At 46.3% G+C, this 27,802-nt stretch overlaps 1 protein-coding gene across 1 annotated transcript in view; it reads right to left on the bottom strand.

The window, feature by feature from the left end:
* The window catches only part of MED13L (mediator complex subunit 13L), a 155,867-nt gene that overhangs the window by 41,253 nt on the left and 86,812 nt on the right, over positions 1-27,802 (bottom strand). Inside the window, exons 3-11 of the mRNA XM_044275306.1 lie at positions 23,334-23,418; positions 22,457-22,540; positions 18,101-18,246; positions 17,487-17,681; positions 17,064-17,252; positions 14,549-14,714; positions 11,299-11,397; positions 7,128-7,853; positions 6,324-6,546 (exon numbers count right to left, since the gene is read on the bottom strand). Of these exons, the coding sequence (XP_044131241.1) occupies positions 6,324-6,546; positions 7,128-7,853; positions 11,299-11,397; positions 14,549-14,714; positions 17,064-17,252; positions 17,487-17,681; positions 18,101-18,246; positions 22,457-22,540; positions 23,334-23,418 (1,913 nt within the window). The remainder of the gene's footprint in view (positions 1-6,323; positions 6,547-7,127; positions 7,854-11,298; positions 11,398-14,548; positions 14,715-17,063; positions 17,253-17,486; positions 17,682-18,100; positions 18,247-22,456; positions 22,541-23,333; positions 23,419-27,802) is intronic.

Raw genomic sequence — 27,802 nt, 5'->3', positions numbered from 1 at the left:
GCGTGTCCAAGTAGTGAAAGGATAACAACCAATAACGGAAACAACCAGCCAGCAACCCAACGGGGCGCCAGACCATAACCCTGTAACCAAACACAGAAGGGTGGGTGCTGTGTCCCCCAAGGAAGAGCGAGAAAGAGATTTAACTGGTAAGTTATACAAAAATCTCCTTTTCTCGCCCATTTTCCTTGGGGGACACAGACCTTGGGACGTTCAAGAGCAGTCCAAGAAGGGAGGGACCACAAACCCAAGGCGGAACACCACCAGAGCATCAGGAAACCGCTGCCTGCAAAACCAGGCGGCCCAAAGCAGCATCCGCTGATGCATGCGTATGCACCCTATAGAACTTAGTGAAAGTGTGCAGAGAGGACCAAGTGGCTGCTTTGCACAACTGTTCAGCCGAGGCCCGATGCCTCTGCGCCCAGGAAGCTCCGACTGCTCTGGTGGAATGAGCAGTGACGCCGAAAGGCGGAGGTCTGCCCTTGGCTCGATAAGCCTCAGACACCGCCAGTTTAATGAAACGGGCAATAGCCACCTTGGAGACCGCCAACCCTTTGCGCGAACCCTCCGGAACCACAAACAGGGAGTCCGTGCGCCGAAAGGACCCGGTGACCTCCAAGTAAATCCTCAACGCCCTGACCACATCCAGACGGTGCAGTTCCCGTTCTCTGGGGTGGGAAGGAGAGGGACAGAGCGACGGAAGGACGATGTCCTCATTGATGTGAAAGGCGGAGACCACCTTTGGCAGGAAAGTCGGGACAGGCCGAAGCACAACCTTATCCTGGTGGAAGATCAGGAAAGGTTCGGAGCAAGAAAGAGCCGCTAACTCCGACACCCGTCGGAGAGACGTGACGGCCACAAGAAAGATGACCTTGCAGGACAGAAGGCGAAGGGAGACCTCCCGTAAAGGCTCGAAGGGGGCTGATTGGAGCGACGAGAGCACCACATTCAGGTCCCAGGAAGGAACTGGAGGGCGGTACGGCGGAACAGAGTGAGCCACCCCTTGTAAAAAGGTCTTAATTGGCCCTAGAGGGGCCAGGGGACGCTGGAGAAGAATAGACAGCGCCGAATCTGACCCTTCAGAGAACTGAGGCACAGCCCCAGGTCCAGACCCGACTGGAGGAAGGACAGGATTGTGGGAAGAGAAAACCGGAGAGGTGGGATGCTCCGGGACTCACAGAACCCCAGATAGGACCTCCAAACCCGATAGTAGATCCTAGAGGATACGGGCTTACGAGCCCGGATCATGGTGCGGACTACGTCCGCGGAGAAACCCCGTCGCGTTAAGACGGCGGTCTCAATAGCCACGCCGTCAAACGTAGCGAGCCTAAATGCTCGTGGAAGATCGGTCCCTGAGAGAGAAGGTCTTCCCTGGAGGGCAGTGGCCACGGTGCGTCTGCCAACAGCAACATTAGGTCGGCGTACCAAGACCGGCGGGGCCAATCCGGGGCGATTAGAATCGCGGGGACGCCCTCTGCCGCGATCCTCCGAAGAACCCGTGGCAGGAGGGGAAAAGGAGGAAAGACGTACAGAAGGGAGAATTCGCGCCACGGAAGGACGAGCGCGTCGGCGCCGTATGCCTTCGGGTCCCGTGCCCTGGCCAGGTATAGGGGGACCTTGTGGTTGAATTTGGAGGCCATGAGGTCCACGTCGGGGCGACCCCAGCGAAGACAAAGGGCTTCGAACACCTCTGGGTGCAGGGACCATTCTCCCGGGTCGATGGTGGACCGGCTGAGGAAATCCGCCGCCCAGTTGTCCACCCCCGGGATGTAAATCGCAGATAAGGCCGGCACGTGCGTCTCCGCCCAGAGGAGAATGAGGGTCACCTCTTGCATCGCTGCAGCGCTGCGAGAGCCTCCCTGATGGTTTATGTATGCCACAGCCGTGGCATTGTCCGATTGGATCCGAACAGGGTGGCCCCTCAGCAGATGGGTCCAGTGTCTGAGGGACAGAAGAATCGCCCTCAGTTCCAGAATATTGATTGGAAGTCTGGACTCCGATAGAGACCAAACGCCCTGGACGGACCGGGGAGGGAAACCCCCCCCCCCCACCCCCGTAAGCTGTCATCTGTGGTAATCACCAGCCAGTTCAGTGGAAGGAAGGACTTCCCCCTTAGAGGGATATGCAACCACCAGCCGAGGGAAGCCCGAGCCAGGGGAGGCAGAAGAAAGGTCCTGTCCAGACTCCTCGGTGATTTGTCCCAGGCCGACAGAATTGCCCTCTGAAAGGTGCGGGATCGGAATTGTGCGAACGGCACCGCTTCGAAACAGGCAACCATCTTTCCCAACAACCGCATGCTGGATCTGAGGGAAGGGCGGTGATGACGGAGGAGACTGCGAACCGACCCGCGAAGGGCCAGACGCTTGTCCGACGGAAGGCGGACCTCCGCCAACTCTGTATCCAGGAGCATCCCCAGGAAGATCAGCCGTCTGGAGGGGGTAAGGGAAGATTTGGGGTGGTTGATAATCCAACCGAACCGCGTCAGGGTCTCCAGAGTGAGTTCCACACTGCGGGATGTCTGAGAGAAGGAGGGTGCCTTGACCAGGATGTCGTCCAAGTATGGGAGAAGAAAAACACTTCTTGAACGTAGAAGGGCCAAGACAGGGGCCAGGACCTTGGTGAACACTCGAGGAGCCGTCGCCAGACCAAAGGGAAGGGCGACGAATTGGAAGTGATCGTCCCCCACCGCGAAGCGCAGGAAGCAGTGATGACATGGAGCAACCGGAACGTGGAGGTATGCATCCTGAATGTCGATTGAGGCCATGAAATCCCCTCTTTCCAGGGAGGCCACTGCGGACCTGAGAGACTCCATCCGGAATCTCTGCAGTCGGAGAAAACGGTTCAGGCGTTTTAGGTCCAAGATCGGACGCACTGAGCCTTCCTTCTTGGGAACCACAAAGAGGTTCGAGTAGAACCCCCTGAACCTTTCCGTCGGAGGCACGGGGGCGACGACACCCTTGTCCATTAGAGAGTGAATGGCCGCGAAGAAGGCGGCCACTCGTACGGGATCTCGCGGAGGACGGGATCGGAAGAAACGGTCTGGCGGAATGGACGCAAATTCGATTTTGTATCCGCAAGATACAATCTCGAGCGCCCATGCGTCTGAGATGTGGGCCCGCCATACGTTCCTGAATAGGAGAAGGCGGCCCCCCACCCGGGTGGGTGGGGGCGCACCTTCAGGCAGAGGGCTGCTGGCCTGTGGGAGCCCGTGCAGGCTGGGACTTGCGCCAGGTAGGTTGCGTCCGAAAAAACGGCTTCTTGCGTCTATCCTGGGCTGGGCCAGAGGAAGAAGAACTGGCCGCGGGTCTAGACCCGGTGGGCTTGCGAAAGGACCGAAAACAGGACGAACCAGCGCGACCACGGGGGGCGCCCATTGGCCTGGACTGGGGGAGGTGAGTACTCTTCCCACCCGTGGCCTCTGATATAAGTTCGTCCAGACGGGTTCCGAACAGGCGGGAACCCGTGAATGGTAGGCCGGCCAAAGAGCGTTTGGAAGCGGCGTCCGCCGCCCAAACCTTCAGCCAGAGTTCCCTCCTGACAGAAACTGCCAGAGCAGAGGAACGGGCAATGAGGGCACCCGCATCAAGGGAGGCCTCACAGACGAATTTTCCGGCCTGAACAATTAGTTGGGCTAAGGAACGGAGGTCCTGAACAGGGACGTCCGACCCTAACTCCCGTTCCAGTTGCAAACCCCATTCAGAGACCGCTTTGCCAACCCAGGCGGAGGCAAAGACCGGTCTAAGGGCCGAACCAGAGGCAGCAAATATGGCCTTGGAGAGGGATTCCGTACGACGGTCCTCAACAGACTGGAGGGAAGATCCGTCCTGTACAGGAATAGTAGTGCTTTTGGACAGGCGAGCCACGGGAGGATCAACCTTAGGCGGGGATGTCCACGTGGTCACAGAATCCGCTGGAAAGGGATAACAAATGTCCAGCTTTTTGGGTGTAATAAAGCGGACGTTAGGCCGAGTCCAAGCCTTGGATACCACAGAAGAAAAATCAGCGTGTATGGGAAAAACCTTGGAGGCCTGTTTGGGGCGGAGAAAGGACACGCCGGCCTGTTCAGAGCTGGGGGGGTCATCGTGTAGCTGAAAGGTATCACGGATGCTAGTGACAAGATGCCCCACCGCGGACGCCAATTTGGACGGAAGCTCTGAGTCCATGTCCACGTCCGAATCCGCCAGTTCTCCCTCAGAAAGCGTATCCCTTTGAGAGGATAGACTTGACTGAGCTCGCACGCATGGCGGAGAGAGCGAAGCATCTGGAGAAGATGTGCGCTCAACCCTTGAACGTTTCTGAGTATGCCGGGCCCTGGAAGATTCGCTGGGAGGCAGGGAACCAGTGGGGGCGGCAGAAACGGTAGTCCCAGCGGGTGCGACAGGGATTGTGGCAGCCTGCGGGAGAGGCGGTCTATCCACGAGACGGCCCACTACGTGTGTAAGGCTTTCCACCGCCTGAGACAGAGACCTAGCCCAGTCAGGGGGTTCAGAGGCACCGGGGGGCGCAGCGGGAAGCGGGCCCTGCACCGGGGCCTGACATGCAAGGCAATGCGGCTCAGATTGCCCACGCGGAAAAAGTTCCTTACAGGCGGTACAGGCATGGTACCAGGGTTTGGGGGCACCTGTGGGATCTGACATGCTGAAGTGTGGTTGTACTCTAATATAGAGACCACAAAGGGTTATAGCAGCTATGACCAGGAGGGTTAGGAGAGGGTTAACTGTCCTACCAGTGCCTCAGAAGAACGTCAGGAGATGGCCCAGATCAGCAGCAGCAGAGAAGCAGTGAACAGCAGTGAGCAGCAGAGAGCAGCAGAGAGCGCCCACAGAAGCCGAGCGATGTACACAGGAGGTTAGAGTCCCCCACCGTGTCCAGGCTTCCTGTCAGGAGTGAGGAAGCGCGGGAAACCTGAGCAGAAAGCACGGGGAACAAGCTCCGCCCCCTCCAGCGCTTGAAATGTCTCCTGTGAAGGAGAACGTAGCTCCGCCCCCAAAATGACGCGCGCGTAAGCCCCGCCCCCTGCCGGGACCGCTAAGCCCCGCCCCCCGTTCTCGGCGGGAAGGGGGAGAGAGAGAAGAGAAAAATGGAGTCAGCCCTGAATGAGGGGGAGGGGGGGGAGAAAGATAGCAGCATGGGGGGGAACGGCGTGGGGGTGCTGAGGATGCTGCTGTGCTGCATTGTCCTGCAGATGAGCGCTCAGAATGAGCGACCACGGGTGCCCCCCTTACCCAGAGGGGTAGATGCTGCAGATAGGGACGGGGTATGGGCTGGAATAGCCATCTCACCGTCCGACGTCTTCACCCTCAGTCCTTTCCAGCAGGGTCGCCCCTTCAGCCACTGGCACCGCAGTGGCAGGAAGCTGGAAGAGGGGCTTGGCGTGCGGGCGACCCCCTAGCTGGCGGGATGTAGGGGAGCCATTGCTGCCCAGATCCTCCTATTGCTTCTGTGGGGGAGGCAGCAGTGCAGATAAGTTGGCACTGGCGCAGCTCAACCCCGGGAGAGCAGAGAGGTCTAATGCGTCTCTGGTATCCCTAGGAAAAAATAAAATAACAAAATTAGAAGAAAAAGTAAAAATAACAAGGAGAAAACAGCCCTGCAGTAGCAGGGAGTGTCTTGCCTCCTTGGACACTAAGCTAAAACTGGTAGCCTCTATCTCCAGGCTGAGGGTATAGCTGATGGAGGAGGGGCTTAACAGTTTTACTTAGTGTCACGCCTCCTAGGGAGCTGAGCTATACCCAAGGTCTGTGTCCCCCAAGGAAAATGGGCGAGAAAACATATTTAGCAACCAAACAATAAATGTGAAGTGTGAACCTGGCCTAAAAGGTCTGTATGACAGTAAAAATTAACAGAATAGACTTCAGGTATCTGGGCGCTATTAATCTATAGCCTCCCATAGAAATAACAGGCATGGTTGCCACGTTAAACAGGTTGAATGGGCCTTTTCTATTGATGACCTATCCTCAGGATAGGTCATCAATATCAGATTAGCAAGGGTCGGGCATCCAGCACGTGCTGTCTGCCTTCTTTCTTCCTGTTCACTGCTGCTGTTCCATAGATATACAGCGGAGAGCAGGAAAAGAGACGGCACGTGCATACTGTGTGCACTGTTTCCCCATACAGCTGATAGGCGTGGGTGCTAGAAGCCGTCCCCCGCTGATCTGATATCGATTACCTATCCTGAGGATAGGTCATCAACAGAAAAGGCCCGGGCAACCCCTTTAATGATGGAGTCCGGAAGTTCACCTGGCAGCTGACATCTGGACCTCACAAGCATGAGTACAGCACATAATAAAACTAATTATTACAGGCTTAGCGGGAAAGAAAATAACCTTTTGTTTCCGAGACCGATCAAGTTCTGCTACCATCTTGCATTTTTTGTTTGTGGTGGTAAAACTGTACTTAATATCTCCATCCTCAAAAGTATAAGGATCAGTGGAGTCCCCGAAGCCTTCACTTGGATGTAGGGGTAGCTGGTCCACATAACTGAGGTCTGATACAACCTGGCGCTTCTCATCCAAGACTTTGAAGCGTTTGTTGGGCTGAGACAGAAGCCTGTAACGGTCAAAATAAAGGGCGACAGTAAGGAAAAGTCAAATATTCAGCTTGTGATGAATATCCACATTCAATATGTTGTCTTCAGTGTCTGACAAGGCCATACACAGTAAGTAAACGTCAGCCAAACCCACTGACAATCTAACACTGGTGTAACTGGTACATCGGGGTGAGAGGCTATGGCAGCTGTTGGTCAACAGCTATTGAAGGCCCTTGGCCACCTTAAATTGTTCCTGGACGTTAAAAAAAAAAAACATTTTGATATGTCATAGCAAAATTTCAAAGGTTTTGACTAGTGGTGGTGGTGATGATACTTCCGCCAACTGCTAAAATGAGATAGAATAACTCACACAGAGCTCTCTCTCCTTGCTGCTTGAGAAGGATTGGAGACTGGCTCACAGACTTCTTACTGAGCCTGTATTCAGCAGCGAGAAGAGACAGCGTGCTGTGCGTTCACATCCTTCTTGGTTTAGCCATCAGTGGGAATTCATATGACATCTCAAGAGTTTCCTTTTAAAGTACAGGGATGCTAAGTATCAGCAGATATGTAACCCTTTTTGCCATGAAAAGCCCAATTGTACCTTTTAAGTGCAGTGCTCTCAGATCCCACCTCCTGCTTGGCCTCGTACCACTCTCCCTGGATATCTGGTGGACGAAAGTCTTGACTGACAGCAGTTGGAAGTTTGTAACCATGCCAGCTGTCCTCGACATCTCGATTCTGGGGAAGACCAGCACAATACAAACTGGTCTCACTCATTTCTGTGATCATAGGCAGGCCAAGGCTAGCTGCCATTATCGTCCTGTCATCAAGTGGTTGCATTTCTAAACCGTTAGGATAAAGATTTGAGACCGCCACTTCTTGATCATGAATTTCAACTTCTTGTTGCGGGGGCTGTGGACTAAGAGTAGGGGGCATTGGGGAGGCAGGTGAATGCGGGGAATCAGCAGGGGGTACTGGCAATAGTTGATCGAGTTCCCCTGCAGGTGCTATACTAGAGAACTGCCTGTTTGGTGTAGTGGTGGAGGCTGTTCCAGCTGCAGGCTCTGTTCCTTGGCGCTGCTGCACAGACTGTTCCTGTGTCACGCATTGTTCGCTCTGGGTTGGAGATGGTCGGTGATGGAATGGAGTTGTGGCCTTTTTCTGCAGTTTATCTGCCTTTTCTTGGCGATCGTTAGGTTTGTGCTTGGAAGATGCAGAAGGTTGTAGGGAAGAATTGCTGGAAGAGGGGTTTCCACCCACACAGGGTTGGGAAACAGAGGGAGGACGAGCTGCACCTTGTGCACCACGCTGCTTGGACAACTTGTGCCTGCAGAAAAAAACAGAACGTGTGGCATATATTAAATTAAATATCACCATAGGAAAAGCATGAAAACAAGTTCTCAGGTAATGCTGCCACCATATTTTGGTGCATGAATGGGTAGTAAATAACAAATCCTCATTGTAGAAGAATTCCTGCTAAATAAGTAATTAACCAAAATGTACAAGAGCAATCTTTATTGCCATCTTCATCATTTCAGTACTAATAAGAGGCTGATCCCATAAAATTATTACAAACCATTGCTTACTGTAAGCTCACAGAAATATCTGCCTAACTGTATCCATACCTTACATAGTAAATGTTCATAACTCCTAGGTAGTATAAAAAGGTAAGGGCTCATACTAGAATGCATTTCGTTTTGTGGTGTTTCAAAGTGGTTGCACCAAGTTTTAAAAATGTAGTGCCTTTCCCCAGGATAGGGGATGTGTCCGTTCTGTGGGTTCCTATGTCTGGTGCCGTGGTCTAGCATGTGTTCTACCGCTCCATTCATATCTGTGGGACTGCTAAAGATAGTTGTGTGTCTTCTTAGAGATAAACGGGAGTGGCAGCATGCATTGCTCAACCACCGCTCTATTCACATGGGGAGAAACTGAAGTCCCGTTTCTCAAGACTGTGAGCGTCGCAGCAGTCACATTCCCACTCCTCAGACTCTAATCCCCTATCCTGTAGACAGTGGAGAGGTTTAAAACTTGCAGAAGCTAAAGCCCGATAGAGACATGACAGATCTCATAGCCGAGAGATGGACACAAGTGTATGTGGTCTTAGCAATTCTCTGATCCAAACAGCATGGACACCAAGTGGATACCTAATTAAAAAGCGGCATCTGTGGTGCTGTAAGTACAGGATCTGACTCAGACCTCTGTCCTCAAGGACCATGGCACAAAGCTGATCATTGAGGAAACGAATTGCTCACCCGGGCGAGATGTGCGCATCATAGGCACAACTGCGTACAGTAGGTTGAGTAGTTTTAACAAGTGGCTGCTCTTCCTCGGACCATTCATTATTATTATTATTAAAGTGCCATTCATTCCATAGAGCTGTACATATGACAAGGGGGATACATACAGTACAGACCAAAAGTTTGGACACACCTTCTCATTCAAAGAGTTTTATTTTCATGACTATGAAAATTGTAGATTCACACTGAAGGCATCAAAACTATGAATTAACACATGTGGAATTATATACTTATCAAAAAAGTGTGAAACAACTGAAAATATGTCATATTCTAGGTTCTTCAAAGTAGCCACCTTTTGCTTTGATTACTGCTTTGCACACTCTTGGCATTCTCTTGATGAGCTTCAAGAGGTAGTCACCTGAAATGGTTTTCACTTCACAGGTGTGCCCTGTCAGGTTTAATAAGTGGGATTTCTTGCCTTATAAATGGGGTTGGGACCATCAGTTGCGTTGTGGAGAAGTCAGGTGGATACACAGCTGATAGCCCTACTGAATAGACTGTTAGAATTTGTATTATGGCAAGAAAAAAGCAGCTAAGTAAAGAAAAACGAGTGGCCATCATTACTTTAAGAAATGAAGGTCAGTCAGTCCGAAAAATTGGGAAAACTTTGAAAGTGTCCCCAAGTGCAGTCACAAAAACCATCAAGCGCTACAAAGAAACTGTCTCACATGCGGACCGCCCCAGGAAAGGAAGACCAAGAGTCACCTCTGCTGCGGAGGATAAGTTCATCTGAGTCACCAGCCTCAGAAATCGCAGGTTAACAGCAACTCAGATTAGAGACCAGGTCAATGCCACACAGAGTTCTAGCAGCAGACACATCTCTAGAACAACTGTTAAGAGGAGACTGTGTGAATCAGGCCTTCATGGTAGAATATCTGCTAGGAAACCACTGCTAAGGACAGGAAACAAGCAGAAGAGACTTGTTTGGGCTAAAGAACACAAGGAATGGACATTAGACCAGTGGAAATTTGTGCTTTGGTCTGATGAGTCCAAATTTAAGATCTTTGGTTCCAACCACCGTGTCTTTGTGCGACGCAGAAAAGGTGAACGGATGGACTCTACATGCCTGGTTCCCACCGTGAAGCATGGAGGAGGAGGTGTGATGGTGTGGGGGTGCTTTGCTGGTGACACTGTTGGGGATTTATTCAAAATTGAAGGCATACTGAACCAGCATGGCTACCACAGCATCTTGCAGCGGCATGCTATTCCATCCAGTTTGCGTTTAGTTGGACCATCATTTATTTTTCAACAGGACAATGACCCCAAACACACCTCCAGGCTGTGTAAGGGCTATTTGACCATGAAGGAGAGTGATGGGGTGCTGCGCCAGATGACCTGGCCTCCACAGTCACCGGATCTGAACCCAATCGAGATGGTTTGGAGTGAGCTGGACCGCAGAGTGAAGGCAAAAGGGCCAACAAGTGCTAAGCATCTCTGGGAACTCCTTCAAGACTGTTGGAAGACCATTTCAGGTGACTACTTCTTGAAGCTCATCAAGAGAATGCCAAGAGTGTGCAAAGCAATAATCAAAGCAAAAGGTGGCTACTTTGAAGAACCTAGAATATGACATTTTCAGTTGTTTCACACTTTTTGGTTATGTATATAATTCCACATGTGTTAATTCATAGTTTTGATGCCTTCAGTGTGAATCTACAATTTTCATAGTCATGAAAATAAAGAAAACTCTTTGAATGAGAAGGTGTGTCCAAACTTTTGGCCTGTACTGTACATAATACAGACAATTGCACTGAGCATAAACAAGATGAGTTACAGACTGGTAAAGAATGAAAGATGGCCCTGCCCGTGAGGGCTTACAATCTACATGGAATGGGAGAAGAACACAGTAGGTAAGGGTGAAGCTGGTCATGGTGGTATAGAGGCAGCAGGGTCACTAGTTGTAGGCTTATCTGAAGAGGTAGGTTTTTAGGTTTCTTTTGAAGGATTCCACTGTAGGTGAGAGTCTGATATGTTGGGGTAGCGAGTTCCAGTGTGGGGGATGCACAGGAGAAATCTTGGAGGCGATTGTGGGAAGAGATAAGAGGAGAGAAGGAGGTCTTGTGAGGATCCGAGATTGCGTGTGGGGATGTATCGGGAAAGTAGCTCAGAGATGTATGGAGGGGACAGGTTGTGGACGGCCTTGTATGTATTTGTTAGTATTTGGAACTCAATTCGCTGGGCAATGGGGAGCCAGTGAAGGGATTGGCAGAGGAGTAATAGGGTGAGAGGTGGATTAGTCGGGCAGCAGAGTGGAGGATAGACTGGAGAGGTGCGAGAGTGCTAGATGGAAGAAAGAGTACCAGAAACTGATCTATGCTCAGGGTTCAAGAGTAGCTTTCAGACTGTATCAGGAGGCAATTCAGGCCATCTTGTGGCATTTTCACGCAGGTAAAATAGATCTACTAGCTTTAAAGTTCTTTGTTACTTGTAATGGTAATGACCCAAGTGCAAGACATGATGGTCAGGTCTAGATCTCACCTGGAGCATGAACAGTGGACTCTCTGAGTAGGATCCACAAAGTCCCAAGGTGTTATGTGACCCGTCACTTCCTCTTCCTGCTGGTTGGGCATATTTGACCTTTAATGAAGAGAGAACATTAGCTGACATGACATTAGTTGAGGATGACAAAAAAAAGTGTGCAATAGGGTTAATATTCCTGGAGATGTCTGCAGCATGGAAAATTATTAATGCCAATCGTGCATGATCCCCTCTGATTGTTGGATTTCAGCTGCTGAAACCATGAAGGGGGATAAGCTACTGCCAGGAGTCTGACGGCGGTTTTCTCCTTTCTTCCCATTCACTACATATGCTTGCTAAGCCAGCCAGTGCATGTAATTAGAGTCGGGCTAGATAGCTGCCAGACATGCCAAGTGCTCAGCTGACAGGTATCTAATGTGAATGGCCAGTCTTAGCTGCTGAAAAAAAAAAAAAAAAAATGGTCAAATCAATACGTAAAATAATGTAAAGTGATCACATACATTTAATGTTAAAAAAACAATAGAATAAAATGCACAGTAAAATCCCAATAAAAATTGCAATGTCACCTGAAAATGTACAAAGTTGTACTAAAAAAACAAACAAAAAAAAACAAATATAAAAAAAAAAAAAAAACGCATGACAAAAACGCAGTCGAAAAAAACGCATAAAAAATAAAAATAAAAATCGCATCTACAGAAACCAAGCTGAATCCTGGATTACTAATTCCACACCATCAATTTGGACAGACCTGGGCGGTCTATAAATAGCCAGTCCAAAATGGGAGAGTAGCTGCCACTGAGGAAGGGGTAAGAGGTCCCCGAAACACGTCTGGCAAGAACCAGCATACTGCTCCCTTTGGACAAGAAAGAGGCCTCTACACGAATATCTGCAGAAATCTGAAAAATATTTCTTCGGTTAATTTCCGAAAGATTGGAGCGCTCCGAATTTCACAACAGTTTCTTTGATCCAAAATCTCGGCACTAACTCCCGCGATACTTCCTGCTGTGAATCATACGCTACAGCTTTGGAAGAGACCAAGTGACATGCTGGCGTCCGTACGAACAAGTTGGAGACAGCTAACACAGTAGCGCTTTTTCAACAGAACATCTCCTTCAATATCCAGGTCTGGAAGGCCGCAATTCTGAATACATTGCCTCGACCAAGGAGAAGGTAAGACCCTATACAGGGCCTAACATAGCGCAAACCAGCACTTTATATTGCTTCAATAATTGAGTCTGGACATTGATAAACCATCTGAAATCAAACAGCACTTTCATTTCCCATAGAGGATTGTGTGTTTGGGAATAGACTATACATGATTTGATCCACAAACACTTGTCCACTCATTAGCGGATTTTTTTCTCTCCAAAGAATACAGCAATATTTGTCTGCGTTGATTCACACCACAGACCCCCAGCCAACTTAGTACAACTTTGTACATTTTCAGGTGACATATTGCAATTTTTATTGGGATTTTACTGTGTATTTTATTCTATTGTTTTTTAACATTAAATGTATGTGATCACTTTATATTGTATCAAGCATTGATTTTATCCACACATACAGAGTGCCAGTCCATAATTTTCTTTCTATTTCCAATATTCTTATCTGTACGGGTGATACAGTTTTATTGTACTAGAGCACCTGGTCCTTATCACATAGGAGTGAGCTATTCCTATTATTTAAAAGTCTACGTAAAATAATGTGCTTGGGGAGTCATTGGTAGAGTCTAAAGACATTCTACAAAAAAGTTACAAGGTATTATGCATAAAAGTAATCTGGTAAGACTTTAAATGGGTTGTCTCACTTCAGCAAATGGCATTTATTATGTAGAGAAAGTTAATACAAAGCACTTACTAATGTGATGTGATTGTCCATATTGCTTCCTTTACTGGCTGATACATTTTTCCATCACATTATAAACTGCTCATTTCCATGGTTATGACCACCCTACAATCCAGCAGCGGTGGCCATGCTTGCAAACTACAGGAAAAAGTGCTGGCCTCTCTGGTGGCCAAGACCGTGGGAGTGCACATAGGCTGGCATTTTTTTCCTATACTGTGCAAGCACGACCACTGTTGCTGGATTGCAGGGTGGTCGTAACCATGGAAACTAGCAGTATATAATGTGATGGAAAAATGAATCCAGCCAGCAAAGGAAGCAATATGGACAATCACAATACATTAGTAACTGCCTTGTATTAACTTTGTCTACATAATAAATGCCACTTACTGAGGTGAGACAACCCCTTTAAGAGCTTCATTTGCACAGCCTGGAGAAAAAAAGGGAAAGGGGCATAATGATCTAAAACTTTAAATATGTTATAGCAGTTATAGGCAAACTGCGGCTCTCCAGCAGTTGCAAAACTACAACTCCCACCATGCCCTGCTGTAGGCAGTCTTTGCATGCTGGGAGTTTTAGTTCTGCAACAGCTGGAGAGCCGCAGTTTGCCTATCACTGTAGAGGTTTAAATAAGGTACAGAAATGTAGCAGATGTGGTGGGAAAACCAACAGTAAGTTACTGTTTGGGCTAAACTATATCCTAGGAGGAAAATACAAAGGAAATAGGATGGCCACATGTTTTGTTTTCTGCCATCAGCCTTCTATGTCTCAAAATTTAAATGACAGACCTTAAAGGGGTATTCCCATCTCATTGATCCTATTTTAATTTGTTATAGAAGTGCCTGTGAGCATTTTTGTAATTATGTTCCTTTAGCAAATCCCTACCTATCTTGGAAAAAATCTTTCAATCCTATCCCACTGTCGTCTTCTGGTATCCACTAGATACGGCCACCTCTTGTGTGTCGCATCAGTGGGCAGCCCCTGTGTAGAACACATTTTCTTCCCCCGGCCGGGCCGCACATCGCTGTCTTGAACATGCACGCAGCCGAGCACGCACAATGGTGACTTCTTCCTGGCCGAGTATAGTACAGAGACAGGCATGCTCTGTACTATACTCAGCCAGGAAGAACTCACCATTGCGCATGCGCGGCGGCGTGACCGGCTCTGTACTATACTGGTCAGGAAGAAGTCACCATGGCGTATGCGTGGCAGCATGCACGTTCAAGACAGCGATGAGCGGCTCGGCCGGGACAAGCCTTCAATTAAGCTCACTAAGCCCGCCCAGCCTCACAAGCTGGAAACCAGGAAGTGAACAGCGCAGGAGAGTATGAAATTGCTAGATGGGAGGGCCCCTTTAACTTTCATTACAAAAAAAAAAAAAAAAAAAAAAAAAAAAAAAAAAACTTACTTTAATGGACTTCTGTTCAGGATGCATTCCCTCCAAGCTCTCTGCGCCATATGACTCCGCAACTTCAAATAACTTCTCCCTCCACGTTTGGGACTGTGCCTCGAATGGCTGACACTGTCTCCGGTTGATTGGCCGTTACCACTTGCTGTTACAGACCTAATGTCTCCTGTAATTTTCAATCAAATGTTCCTATTAAATGAGTTCCTGTATAACCCTGGTACCAAAATAGGAAATACAATGTATGTAGAGAGGTTTACGTATCCATTATAACCTTTTTTAATTTATTACACTGAAACGGAAAATTAGAAAGGGACAAATTTGGAAAAGTACTTACCAGCAGTATAAAAACTGGTGGTGATTGAATCAACGTAAATCTATTGACAAGTTCCCTTTAGAGATTGAGAATGTACCTGCAGTTCTTAAAATGGCCACAAGAGGGCACCAAAACACTTCATAAAATATCAACTGTTAAATTCCACACAGGGTAGCTAGTTATATTAAGTTATTCACAGGGGAGGAAATTACTATTAAATCGGTATAGGTCCTACCAGTGGGACCCCCTCATGATTAGGAGAACAAAATGGACAGTGTGGCAGGTAGAGCATGAGCACTACAGCTCCATTTATCTTCATGGGAGTTCCAGAGGCAGCTGGGTAGAGTGTTCTACTATTACTGGAACTCCCATAGAGATAAATAGAGAGGCAGTTTGCATGTCCGATTGCCACTCTGTTTATTTTGGGGGTTCCGATCTCGTGTTTGAGGAGGTCCTAGTGGTAGGGGGAAACTTAATATAACCGTAATAGCATTCTACATATTTTGTCTGGATGTAACAATCATTATTTTTTATTTTTTTTCCAAGAGGTGCTGGTTCCAGCAGCACGGTTCTCATCTCCACCGAACCATGGTCCAGCAGGGACTAAAAGCAGTGGAGACAGGAGCTGCAGCACAGGGATCCACTGGAAAGGGGTGTCTTTCAACCTCTGCTCCCAAGGGCCCGTTTACATGACTGTATGGTTATGGTACCCGTATTGCAGTCCGCAATACACGGGCACCAGCTGTGTGAACTCCATGCTGCGGATGTGGACCCACTGACTTGAATGGGTCCACGCTCCGCAAAATACAGCAAAAAAGATAGAACATGTCCCATCTTCTGCGTAGCAGAGGCATCAATCAGAAGCCCATGGAAACACTCTGAAGCGCTTCCATGTCGCAAAAGATAGGAAGAGTCTTTGGGTCGCACTGCAATATGGGACTTACACCGCCGGTGCATTATTTTCCGCTATTTGCGGTCCACAACCCGGGCACAGCAAACATATGGTCGTGTGAATGAACCCTAATCTTGTGGGTCACATGCTATATAGAGCAACAGAAGAGTAGATTATTATGTATGTATATTTGGTCAAAAATGTTGCCCATTCTTTGCCTGCGATTGTCAGCAATGCAGGTATGCACCTCATTACACAAATTTCTCAATCACTAGGGGGGACCCTCTCACTGGCCTGATTTAAATGAATGAATTACTATTCTGTTTCACTTCTCTATAACTGGATGTTTGCAGCTTAGGCAGCATTAAACCAATTGAATGCGCAGAAGTGCTCGCTTTTGCAGTTGAGGAAGCGCAAAACCAGACACTCCTAGCATGATCAAGTGACAATGCAGTGGGCGCAAATGTTCCCTTGCGTGCAAGTGAGGTGAGTTTTTTTGTTTTATTTAACCCTTCAAAAGTTATTTTTGTTTACATAGTGAACAAGTTTTTTTTGAAGGACATTAGACAGGTGCTCTCCTGTCTAAACACTCGCAAAATACAGGGCCATTGATTTCAACGAGGTCCGTCTGATAGTGAAAACGGGCAAAATTAGAAAATGACCTATTTTTCAATGGCCATGTGAATAGCCCTACATACCCTAATAAAAATAAAAAAAAATAAAAAAAAAAGTGTAAAAAGTCTGCATAAAAAAATCTATTATATAATATAAAATGTATTTTATAGTGCATACACTACATAAGAAAAAAAAATACCTACACATATTTGATATAAATACAACTTTAACATGAAGAGTTAATTTAACAGGTTATTCAGTGCAAAAATAAAATAAAAATATGTACTTTTTTTGCATTCGCAATGAACAAAAAAATAATATATCTAAAAAATATACAGTAATCTATACTCCCAAACATAGCCAAAAAATAATACAGTTTCTACTGCATAAAACAAAGCTTCAGACAGCCACTTCAACAAAACCAAAAAAATGGAGAAAAAAAAAATTATCATTGCTGCTGAGAGCAAAAAAGTGTGAATGGAGAGATGCAACGGAACACTTGCTGATACAGTTGGTAGGGACAACCATACGATGCCCGGAAGTACCACGCGGATGATACTCTCAGAGTATCATACAGTTTCCGCTCAGTGTGAAGTTGTGTCTCCCAACGCCCAATGTTAATATCGGGCAGGAGACTGTGCCTGGAGGAAAACTTTAAAGGAGCCACTACATAGTACGGTTAGGTGGCAACTTACCAGGAACAGCTTGATCTGGTGACGTGGGTGGCGTCAAGGGCATCCTGCAAGGGCTGGGATCTTTAGTGAAAACTGTGTTTTGCTGAGTACTTGTACCACTATGCCCAGTGTTCACAGTGCTTGGCGGAGCTGGCAGGTCACTGTGAGCTATGAGAACGAAAGCTGAGGGGTAAACCATCCGAACGCCTCCTGAGGAAGGGAGATGGGGAAAAACCAGGTAACTATAATGTAATGGGGATGAATACAAGTGGACAAACCTTTTTACACCAAAATTATTTTATAAAATACTTTAAACTTTCCCGTTATTTACATGCACAGGACAGGAAGGTGACATGGTATACACTAGCCCTTGGGGCAGTCACACATCTGACTGAGATCACACAGATAAAGCTCCAGCAATATCTCTCAACTGAAGATCCTTACCCACAATTACTTCCACTGCTGCCGGAAAATCATCATCATAAAGCATTTGCTGATCTTCCCGTTGTTCCTTCTTTGCAGAGAGCACTGTAGGGTAGAAGGGACGCCATTCCTCAAGCAGCCTTCGGGTTGTGGGGTCTGATGTTTTGTAGGCATGTCCAGTAAGCGTTCCACTCAACCCATAAGGACTCAGAATAACTGTAAAGAAGAAAAAGCAAAACACATAGTAATGAGAGAAAAAAAAAAAAAGAATATTCTCATTTTAAAATCTGCGTCTGTTAATTGGTGCCCAGTAAAGATAACCCAGATAGGCCCCTATATACAGAAAATATGTTTATAGCCTGTTCAATACTTAAATGAAGTTTTCTGTTTTTATGGAAGTAGTTGTGGTTTCAAATATAAATTGTTACTCCACTTCTAGATTCTTAAAGGGGTTATCCCAATGTGGATGGCAAATAACTGTTTGATCGTGGAGGTCCAACTGCTGGGACTCTGTGTTCCCCTATTTGAATGGAGTGGCAGAAACACACGCATGCTGCACCTCCATGTGTCTGCTGGAGACAGTGTTAGTAATGGGACAACCCCTTTAAGATGAGTGACAGTGTTATGGTGCTTACCTTGGCATGGCGTGTGGGATGTCTGCGCCAGCTGGAGATGGTGCTGGTTGATGAGATACACTGGCTGGTGCTGAGCAATCTCTACACTTGTGCAAACACTGCTTTCCCCATGGAGGAAAAAAGTAAAGGAGCAGGAAAGGTTCTCACTAGAAACAAAAGGACAACATACCATCAGATCTCACTGGTCGTTCTACAACAGACACATATTCACACAAAGAGACGCCCTGCTGAAGTCACTTCTTTATGCTGCTCTCAGAGGGTCGAGAGGTTCCCTTTAAAGAGGTAATCCTGGTTATACAAATGATTGGTCTATCCCTACTTTGGTTCAGGTCAACTTTTGTCCTCCCTCCCCAATACCAGACAAACGCACTACAAATACAATGCGCTTCTACAGGACAGACCAAAGTAAACAATGCAGAGGCGGCAGCATTCGCACAAGCAACACTGCTACATAAAACAGCTGGTCAGTGGGAGCGCAGAGAGCTGGATCCCCATGTTTTAATACCGCATAGGGCATCAGTTTGTAAAACCCACATAACCCTTCTTTAACAACCAGGCCAGTTGGGGTTTTACTGGCATCCTGAGGTTTTTAACTCTTGCCCTTCCACCATTCAGCATTATTTTTTAGCCTTTGGTTTTTGTGAAATATATGTGCGAGAAAATCTTATATTAAAATCGCTATTTTGTTGGTCAATTTTCACTTATTATTTTACATGATTAAATCCCATTAAGGGATGACCACTTTACTTGGCACCCATACAGGACTAGGGGTCTCATTAGACCGCTGACTGAAACGATTGTTCATTCCTGATGCACGTTACATCCTCCGATTACACAGGGAAATCTATTGCTGAACAGCAAACATTTTCACGCAGATCCAAAGACAAAAAAGAGCCAGTCAGCCTAGAAACGAGTGATAGGAACGTTTTTTTCAGACATTCGACCCCCAAGAACTTCTCGTTCCAGGCCTTCGGTCTGTGTAAAAGGGCCTATAATCTAAGGCGCTATAAAAGTATGGCATTGTAGAATAGGACCCGTTATTGGCAACCTGGCTGTTAAGGGGTTAAACATTGACATCCAGTAAGATATGAAAGCTGCGTATAGCGATTAATAATACGCCCCTCATAGCGGATATCTGCGCGGCAGTCATTGTCCTCTCTGCCTTCTTTATTCTCAGTTTCAGACACAATTCAGGCTGGTTATACCTGACTCCAATGCAGGGGAATCAGATATTATTTGCAGCTTCAACTCCTTAAATGATAAAAAAAGGAAGCAGGTCTGATTTCATGTCCTCAGATGGGGCTTTCTACGGCCCCGGGAGACTGTGCGATTCCAGCAAGGGCATGTGAGAAGACACCCTCTAGTTGGGGGTTAGATTGGCTGGAATAATCAGAGTCACTCTCTGCATGCGGGGAGATGGATGGGAGGGGGGAAGCTGTCCTAATGACATCATGCCAGGAACTTGTCGACTTAAACCAGGTTGCCATAGCAACAGCTAATGTCTCCATGTCAGCCTGTGCATAATTACAACAGAGGGAGAAAACACACGCGCGCGTGCAAGCGAGCGCACGGCCAAACAGACACAAAGTATCAGACTGTGGAATGAGAACGGATTTCTATTTCTAGACTGATCACATGACGCAGGGAGGGCTACATACCGATGCACGGCACACGCCTGCCACCTTACATACCCGGGACATACCAAACTGCATGCTTCAGACAAGCATCGTCTAATCTAATCTACTCTACGGGTCCATTCACACTTCCGCAAAATGGGTCTGCATCCATTCCGCAATTTTGTGGAACAGGTGCAGTCCCATTCATTTTCAATGGGGCCAGAAGGTGCTGTCCACAACCGCATAAAATATCCGCAATTGCGGATCCGCAAAACGCATACGGACGTGTGAATGGACACTTAAAAGGGAGTGCCCACCTCAGGAGCAGCCGTCGGCAAATTAACTTTTTATTTAGGCTACTCAAGTGGCAAGATGAAAGCTACACGGGGAGACGCGTTGTGAAGATGGAAACAAAGGGCATGAGACATGGCATTTCTGATGCTCATCGTATCACGATGATTGGGACCCATTTTAGAATTAGGGTTATGTAGGTACATGTGACCGGCACCCCTCCATTCATATACAGTATAGTTTGTATCCTTCTCTGAATTTTGGGGACCCTGTGCAGCAAGACTTGGTGAACATCTGGATTTAGAATCAAGACTATTGGTGTAGACACCACTGTTGGGCACAACAACACGCCACACGCCTGGATGTCTATTCAGGTCACCAGGAGGTTAGGCACAATTCACAAGGGATGGAGGAAACATTGGGAAAGGCGCCCCCCTCTTCCTAGTGCCATGCTGGCTTGCGGCACTGGGGTCCAATTCAACCAAGCACAGCACCAGCCTGGTGTCCTCCGGGTACTCTGGTTTCTTCCCACACTCCTAAAGCACAATGATACTGGTTCATTTTAGACTGTGGGCCCAAATAGGACAGGGGAACACTGTGATCGATGACTCTGTACAGCCCTCTGGAATATGTTGGCGCTATAAATGAATAAGCAAAGAGAGAGCAGATCTCCTATACATGATGTGAAAGGATTAGCAGATGGACTGCTTAAACCAAAGGATGCAACTGAAGTGAAAAAAGGGTTGTGAGATGTAAGATGCATCTCTTAAAGAAACCCTGTCCACATGGATGACAGACCGAAGTCTTCTCAGGTCCCTGCTCTTGGTTGCATACATTCCTTCACACATTGCAATAACAGCCCATCAACGTTTTTAAGTTTTTTTTTTAAAGGGGTTGCAAATGCCAAATGCCTGGTAGGACAATGTGTCTAAAAATCAGGTTAACAGCAGGAAGGGTGATAGAGAAAAAAAAAAAATTTCAATACTCACTTGATAAATCCCCCTGTGGCTCCAGTGGTCCCTTCAACTCTTTCCTGGTCAGACAGTGATGACATCACCTCCACATGACCAATGCAGCCAATAACTGAACTCATGCCATAGATGCAAAAGTCACCGCTGAGGCCGGTGATTGGCTGCTGCAGTCAGGTGGTTGCACATCAACTCACTGATGCAACAAAGCAAACAAGGACTGGTGGGAACTTGGGGGTTTAAAAGGGGTTGTCAGAGACTGAAAAACTGGTCAGCAATCTGGAGCCATTCTTGGACGTACTACTGCTGAGGCCACTGAATGGCTGGTGACAGTCAAGTGAATGTAGATGGCGCATCACACTCCCAGTTCATCAGCGGGGGTCAGGAGCCACAGTACTGGAAGCTGGGTGATCTGATGAGGTGAGTGTTTTTTCATCATTATAATTTCACCATTTTTAGCACTCTCAGATAACCCTTTTTGTTTATTACATTTGCTATTGTTACTCAAAACATTTTTAACTCCTTGAAAACTCCTCTAACCCTTATTTTACAGATATCCTTTTATTAAAGGGTTTGTCTGAGATTTTAATACTACCCTCAAGATAGGTCATCAGTATCTGATCAGTAGGGGTCCGACACCAGGGACCCTCACCAATCAGCTATTCAAGAATGCAGCAGTGCTCACAGCCTTCTTTCTGCTTTACCCTAGACCAGTGACTAAGCCTTACTGTCATGGGGCTCAGCAGGATACCAAGCACATCTGCTATACAATGTACAGCACTATTCTTGGTGTGCAGGGAGATGGCCACAGTAAACACAGCAGCAGCGGTGCCTTCTCAAACAGCTGATCGGCATGGGTCCCAAGTGTCGGACCCCCAACAATCAGATATCCAGAGGATAGGTCATCAGTATTTAAATCTTGGAAAACCTTTTTAAATACAATAGAACAAAAAATGAACCTATACTCACCTGCTACTCTCCAGGCACTTCCAGATCTGGTCCTCCCTGCTGGTGTTTGTGTACAAGGCTGCAGGTGCAACACAGCTGTATACTGCCCGTGACCACTGCAGCCACTGGCCTCAGCAGTCTGGGGCAAAAACACCCTGGGAACCTTGTACACACACACTGGTGGGGAGACCAAGACCTGCAAGGTTGGAAATGGGGGAGGAACAAGGGTCTATGGGCTCATTTTATGGGTTTTGCCATGTGTTTAACTAACTGGGATAACACCCTTTTAAGTGTTACGGTGTGATAATGCTTCAAAACTGAAACAGTGGCTGAACACAATAAAGAGCCAATTAGGCTGACACTGCAAAACACGACGCATGGCCAAAGATCGGAGTATCGTGATGCCACTGTACATCACAAGATAATAAAAATTATATGGGCCACAAGTTGCTAATACCATGACCTGACAGTCGAAAGAAGTCAAGCAGGTTACCCTGTCCAATAATGATACAAAGAAAGATATAAAAAGTTACCTCTTTGAGACTGATTTTTCCTCTCTTTCACTGGGCTTCACAAACCACTTTCCAATTCGCACAAAGCTTTTATCAAGCAAACACCTAGGGAAAATAAACAGTGTTCATTTTACTAGATTTTCATGTTCCTTATGAGCAACAGGTCACCCTGGAAAAACATACCATGATGAGCCTGCGCAATTCACAGGGTAATTTATAACATAGTAAAGGGGCTGGCCAGTTTTTCCACACCAATGACTCAAGATAGATCATCAATATCAGATCGGCAGGGGGTCTTACTCCTGGGACCCCCATCGATCAGCTATTTAAAGAGAGCACAGCTCTTGTACAAGCACTGTTCTCTTCACTCTTTACCTGCTCGCCATAAACACTGCAGTGTAACTACAACGGCTCCATCCTATTCAAGTGAATGGGACAGTGCTGCGTTATTACAGATGCTCCATCCCGTTCAATTGAATTGGACCGAGCGAAAGTTACCCTGCACCGCTGATGCAGTATCGTGATGAGGAGGTAAACAGTGAAGAGAAGGCAGAGCTCCCACAAGCGGGTGCTGGGAGTCAGACCCCACCAATCTTATATTGATCAATATGGAAAAACTAGACTACCCCTTTAACTACAAATAAATAAAAAAATATATAAAATATATAAAATATATATATATATATATATATATATATATATATATATATATATATATACACACATATATACACACACACACACAATTGATAGGGCATTGTTATACTGTACTCAAACAGAAGAAACCCAAAATACTTCCTGAATCCCAATATAGTATCTGCTTCCTATCAGTAACAGCTATGGTTATAACACTGAGCTGAGTACAGCAAGACAATTATCAAATACATAAACCTCTTACCTTTCTAACAGGTTGTGAATGGCCTTAAAAAGTAGTGTCCGACACTCATAGGATAGACCATTGTCCCACAGCCCCTCTTCTTGCACTACAAAAGAAACACAGAATATTACGCTTAGTAGGATGTAAATGGGGCAGTTGAATGCATAGAAGAACACATGTTGGAGAGAAGAAACCAGAGCAAAAATAATTTAAACTTTTTTTTCTTTATTAAGTATATGTACAGGTGAAACTCGAAAAATTTGAATATTGTGCAAAAGTCCATTTATTTCAGTAATGCAACTTAAAAGGAATTGCATTAATGCAGCTTAAAATTAGAATTTTGTGAAAAGGCTCAATATTCTAGGCTCAAAGTGTCACACTCTAGTCAGCTAATTAATCCATACCCCCTGAGCAAAGGGTACCTCAAAATTGCGATTTTGGGGTTTGATGAGCTGTAAGCCATAATCATCCGAATACCAAATAAAGGCTTGAAATATCTCACTTTGCATGTAATGAGTCTATCTCATATGTTAGATATTTATATATATATATATATATATATATATATATATATATATATATATATATATATATATATATATATATATATATATATTTCTTTTTCATCCAGTCTTCTCTGTGAAGGGTACAGACCTGACAACAGAACTTTAAAGGCTTAGGCTATATAGTTAGTACCCCACAGAACACTGCAGCATCTCTGCTTTACAAAATCTAGTGGCCGCTGACTGACTACTTGGAAGTAGGAAACGGATTTAGAGGGGACGGGGGTAAGATCTTTTCACTTCCACTTACATCCTACGGAATGGTGTTTGAGATTTACAGATAAATACATTTCAATTTATTTTATTTGACAACTTTAATTTGTAAAGTAAAATGCTGCTGATCACTTGCAGTGCCTCAATATTTATTTAGATGCCATTGAGATTTTTTTTTTTAAGTAAGGGCCCTATTACACCTGTAGATAATACCGATGTTTGTTTGTAGTAACACTTGTTAGTGATGATCTGGCAGTGTAATACTGCTGCTGATTACCCAATGAATGAGGAAACGCTCGTGCATCAGGTAATTGGAATCTTTCAACAGGTTTAAAAATCATTTGGCTGCGGCAGATTGTGCTGTGGAATCTGCTGCAGACAAACAATGAGACAGTATAGGGACGAGCGATGGCATTGGGGATTGCTTGTCCCCTTACCAAAGAGGAGATCCCTGCATGTAACAATAGCAGCCATCTCCTCCACTAGCGAGCAGGCGATTGCCGGGAAGGAAAAATTCCCTCCCGACAATCGCCTGCAGAATCTGTAGGTGTAATAGGGCCATAAGTAAAATTGTGGCCTTCAATGTCTCCTACTGAAAGGACCCTAAAGCTGCATTTTCAACTGTAAAGCTATGTAGAGATTCAGCCCCACAATGAACAGTCTGGCGAATAGGACTGTCTTGGGTTAGTTCAATTAAAAATAGAGAATCTTAAGTCAACAGAGTTTCCTTTCAGACGCATATGAGGCGCCCAGGCACGGGTGTACAGAGCGGCAGATGAGCGCCCAGGCACGGGTGTACAGAGCGGCATGTGTCAGCAGGACTCAGGCCAGTTCAGGTTCCTATTTACTGAAGGTGAAAGCAGTTTGTTACGAAGTTGCAGAACTTATAATGAGGAATCCAGAAATCCCCACAACGCCCCTGAGAAGAGGTTGTAAATCACAGGAAGTGTAAATAGAAAGTGTAACATGCATACACAGCCTATTTTATATAAGGTACTATAACGCCTATGTGCATGCCGAGCCTTCGCCATGTTCACATTGGCCGTATACTATATGGGTTTTTGACTGTAGAACTGCCAGCAGAAAACCCACTGCACTTACAGTAGCAGCAAAAGGGCATGAGATCCCATAATAAAATCTCATTCACATATTTTGCCATTTCCCTTTCTCACACACACTACCGCCGATTAACATATGCATGTTTGCACACTTCTTACCAACTTGCAATTAAACGTGTGTTCAAACTTTTAAAAGGGATCTTTCTCCCGCCCATCTGTCCTAAACAGCAAGAAGCACAGACATAAGGAAGTACGACTGTAGAGTCAGACTACAGAGGGCTTGTGTGCACTAACCACTATGGAAACACATAGGTCTGCACAAACCTAAGGGTATGTCCACACAGCTTTTTTTTTTTTTATCGCAGATTCATACGGTGAGCATCTCCACGCGTGTCTACCTGCACATTAGCCCTATTAAATGGGACTAAACCTGTATCTGCAGCATTAAAACTGCAAAACCACAGGGGAAAACGGAGGGTCGGCCTCAGGTTAGGACATGCTCTATTTTTTTTTGTTGGGCAGCGGAACGGACTTACTTTTGAAGCCCCACTGAAATGAATGGATCTGCATCCGATCCACAAAATATGCAGAACAGATGCGGATCGAAACTACGGTAGTGTAAATGCCCCCTTAGGCTATGTCTAACCAGAGTTTTGTTTACTTCATATGGGGAAAAAAGGAGTTGGAAAGGTGGACAAATCCTTTATCACCAAGTCTATCAGATAAATAACCCGCAGGTCGAAGTTTCTGCATTGTTTAAAGGGGCTGTCTCACTTCAGCAAGTGGCATTTATCATGTAGAGAAAGTTAATACAAGGCACTTACTATTGTATTGTGATTGTCCATATTGCTTCCTTTGCTGGCTGGATTCATTTTTCCTTCATATTATACACTGCTCGTTTCCCTGGTTACAGACCACCCTGCAATCCATCAATAATGGCCGTGCTTGCACACTATAGGAAAAAGTGCTGGTCTCTCTGGTTGCCGGGACCATCGGAGTGCACATAGGCTATTGCTTTCACCTATGGTGTGCAAGCACGACCACCGCTGATAGATTGCAGGATGGTCTGTAACCATGGAAATGAGCACTGTATAATGTGATAGAAAAATGAATCCAGCCAGTAAAGGAAGCAATATGGACAATCACAGTACATTAGTAAGTGCCTTGTATTAACTTTCTCTACATGATAAATTCCACTTACTGAAGAGAGACACTCCTTTAAAGGACTGTATTATGCCAGTCAGTGAACATTTGCTGCTGTAAAAGTACTGCCGACAGGTTGGAAATTGCAGCTCTGGATTCCAAACAAATAAATGGTAAGCAGCGGGTAAGTAGTTCAGTGCATCCTTTTCTGTAAATGCCAGCCACCACTTGTCATTTCCTCCTGGCAGCACCAGAATTACAAGTGAGCAAATATTACTACTCATCATTTACAAGCCATAAGATCTGATATTACAAAGTGCACGACATGCTGAATATCAACAGCGTAAAAGACAACGTGGCTGCAAAATAGGCAAAGTCAGTTCTGAATCTTTTTATCATTTTTCACAGAGCCGCGGAAAGCACTACAGTACACCTATCTTGCCTGCTAGGATAAGTCGAAATACAACGAAACGCGTTGGAGGTGTAAGAATTCAGTGAAAAGTCACGTTTGTCTGGGTTCCCAGCGGCAGTGAAGCAGTTAACCAGTGGCGGTAGTGCCCCCCTGTTCGGCTCGCTGCTGTGCTTTATGTGCCTCTCTGCAACCAATTGGTGAGAAGATGCCGCAGCACATGTTCCATCCACAACAGAGCGGGAGCTGCTAATGGGGGACTTGGATCTGTGCCTGGCCTCATCACTCACAGACACAAGGGGGGGGGCGCAGGGCGAGAGACGCAGAAAGGAGACTACAGGATAAAAGACACAGGCGGGGAGGGGGAAGGTGCGGGGAGATAAGCCCTGCCTGCATACGTGACAGCACAACCAACTCATCCCATTCATCTGTCCAGCCACATTTCTCCCCATGCTCACTTACGTTAGAAATACTTACCTTGCTCTACAAATTGCGGTGTAGAGTGTGTAACACCATTACATACAAGTCAAAGGCATAAAGCCTGACAGCGATTGTGGCTTCTATTACAAGGCTCTAAACCACATCATACTGCCATCATGCTAACAGTAATGCCGCATGGCTGCAGCTGATCAATTAGTCAGCCACACAGTGGGACGTCATGGCAGAAAATGATGACCTTACAGACACTTGTCTAAACGTACCTGCGCCAGGGTGTTTGCACACAGTTGTTTTTTTTTTTTACACATGCAGGGTTATTTTGTTGCCTTTTTTTATTTGTTTTTTGGGGGGTTGGGGGGATGCAGATATTTCATGCTGGCTGATATTTTTTTTATAAACCCTTTTTTCTGCAGCAGCGTTTTAAAGACAGTTTCCTGGCGTTTTGTTCAAATTAGGGCTGCAGTAAACGAACATTTTAGAAATAGAGTATTCTATTGATTAATCTAATAAGAAAAAAAAATTAATTAATAGACTGGTTTCCTTTATAAAAACTCAGACCCCCTGCCATCCGTCCCCAACACCCTTCGTCCCCCCCCCCCCCCCCCCCCCCCCCAGTGCCAGCCCTCGCCTATTTAAGAGGGGTTGTCCCATCACACTTACCCCCTC

Source organism: Bufo gargarizans, chromosome 1 (assembly GCF_014858855.1).
Source record: "Bufo gargarizans isolate SCDJY-AF-19 chromosome 1, ASM1485885v1, whole genome shotgun sequence".
In the NCBI taxonomy this organism is placed as follows: Eukaryota; Metazoa; Chordata; class Amphibia; order Anura; family Bufonidae; genus Bufo; species Bufo gargarizans.
Note: the sequence above shows the minus strand (reverse complement) of the source record. Positions and strands in the feature narration are given on the sequence as shown.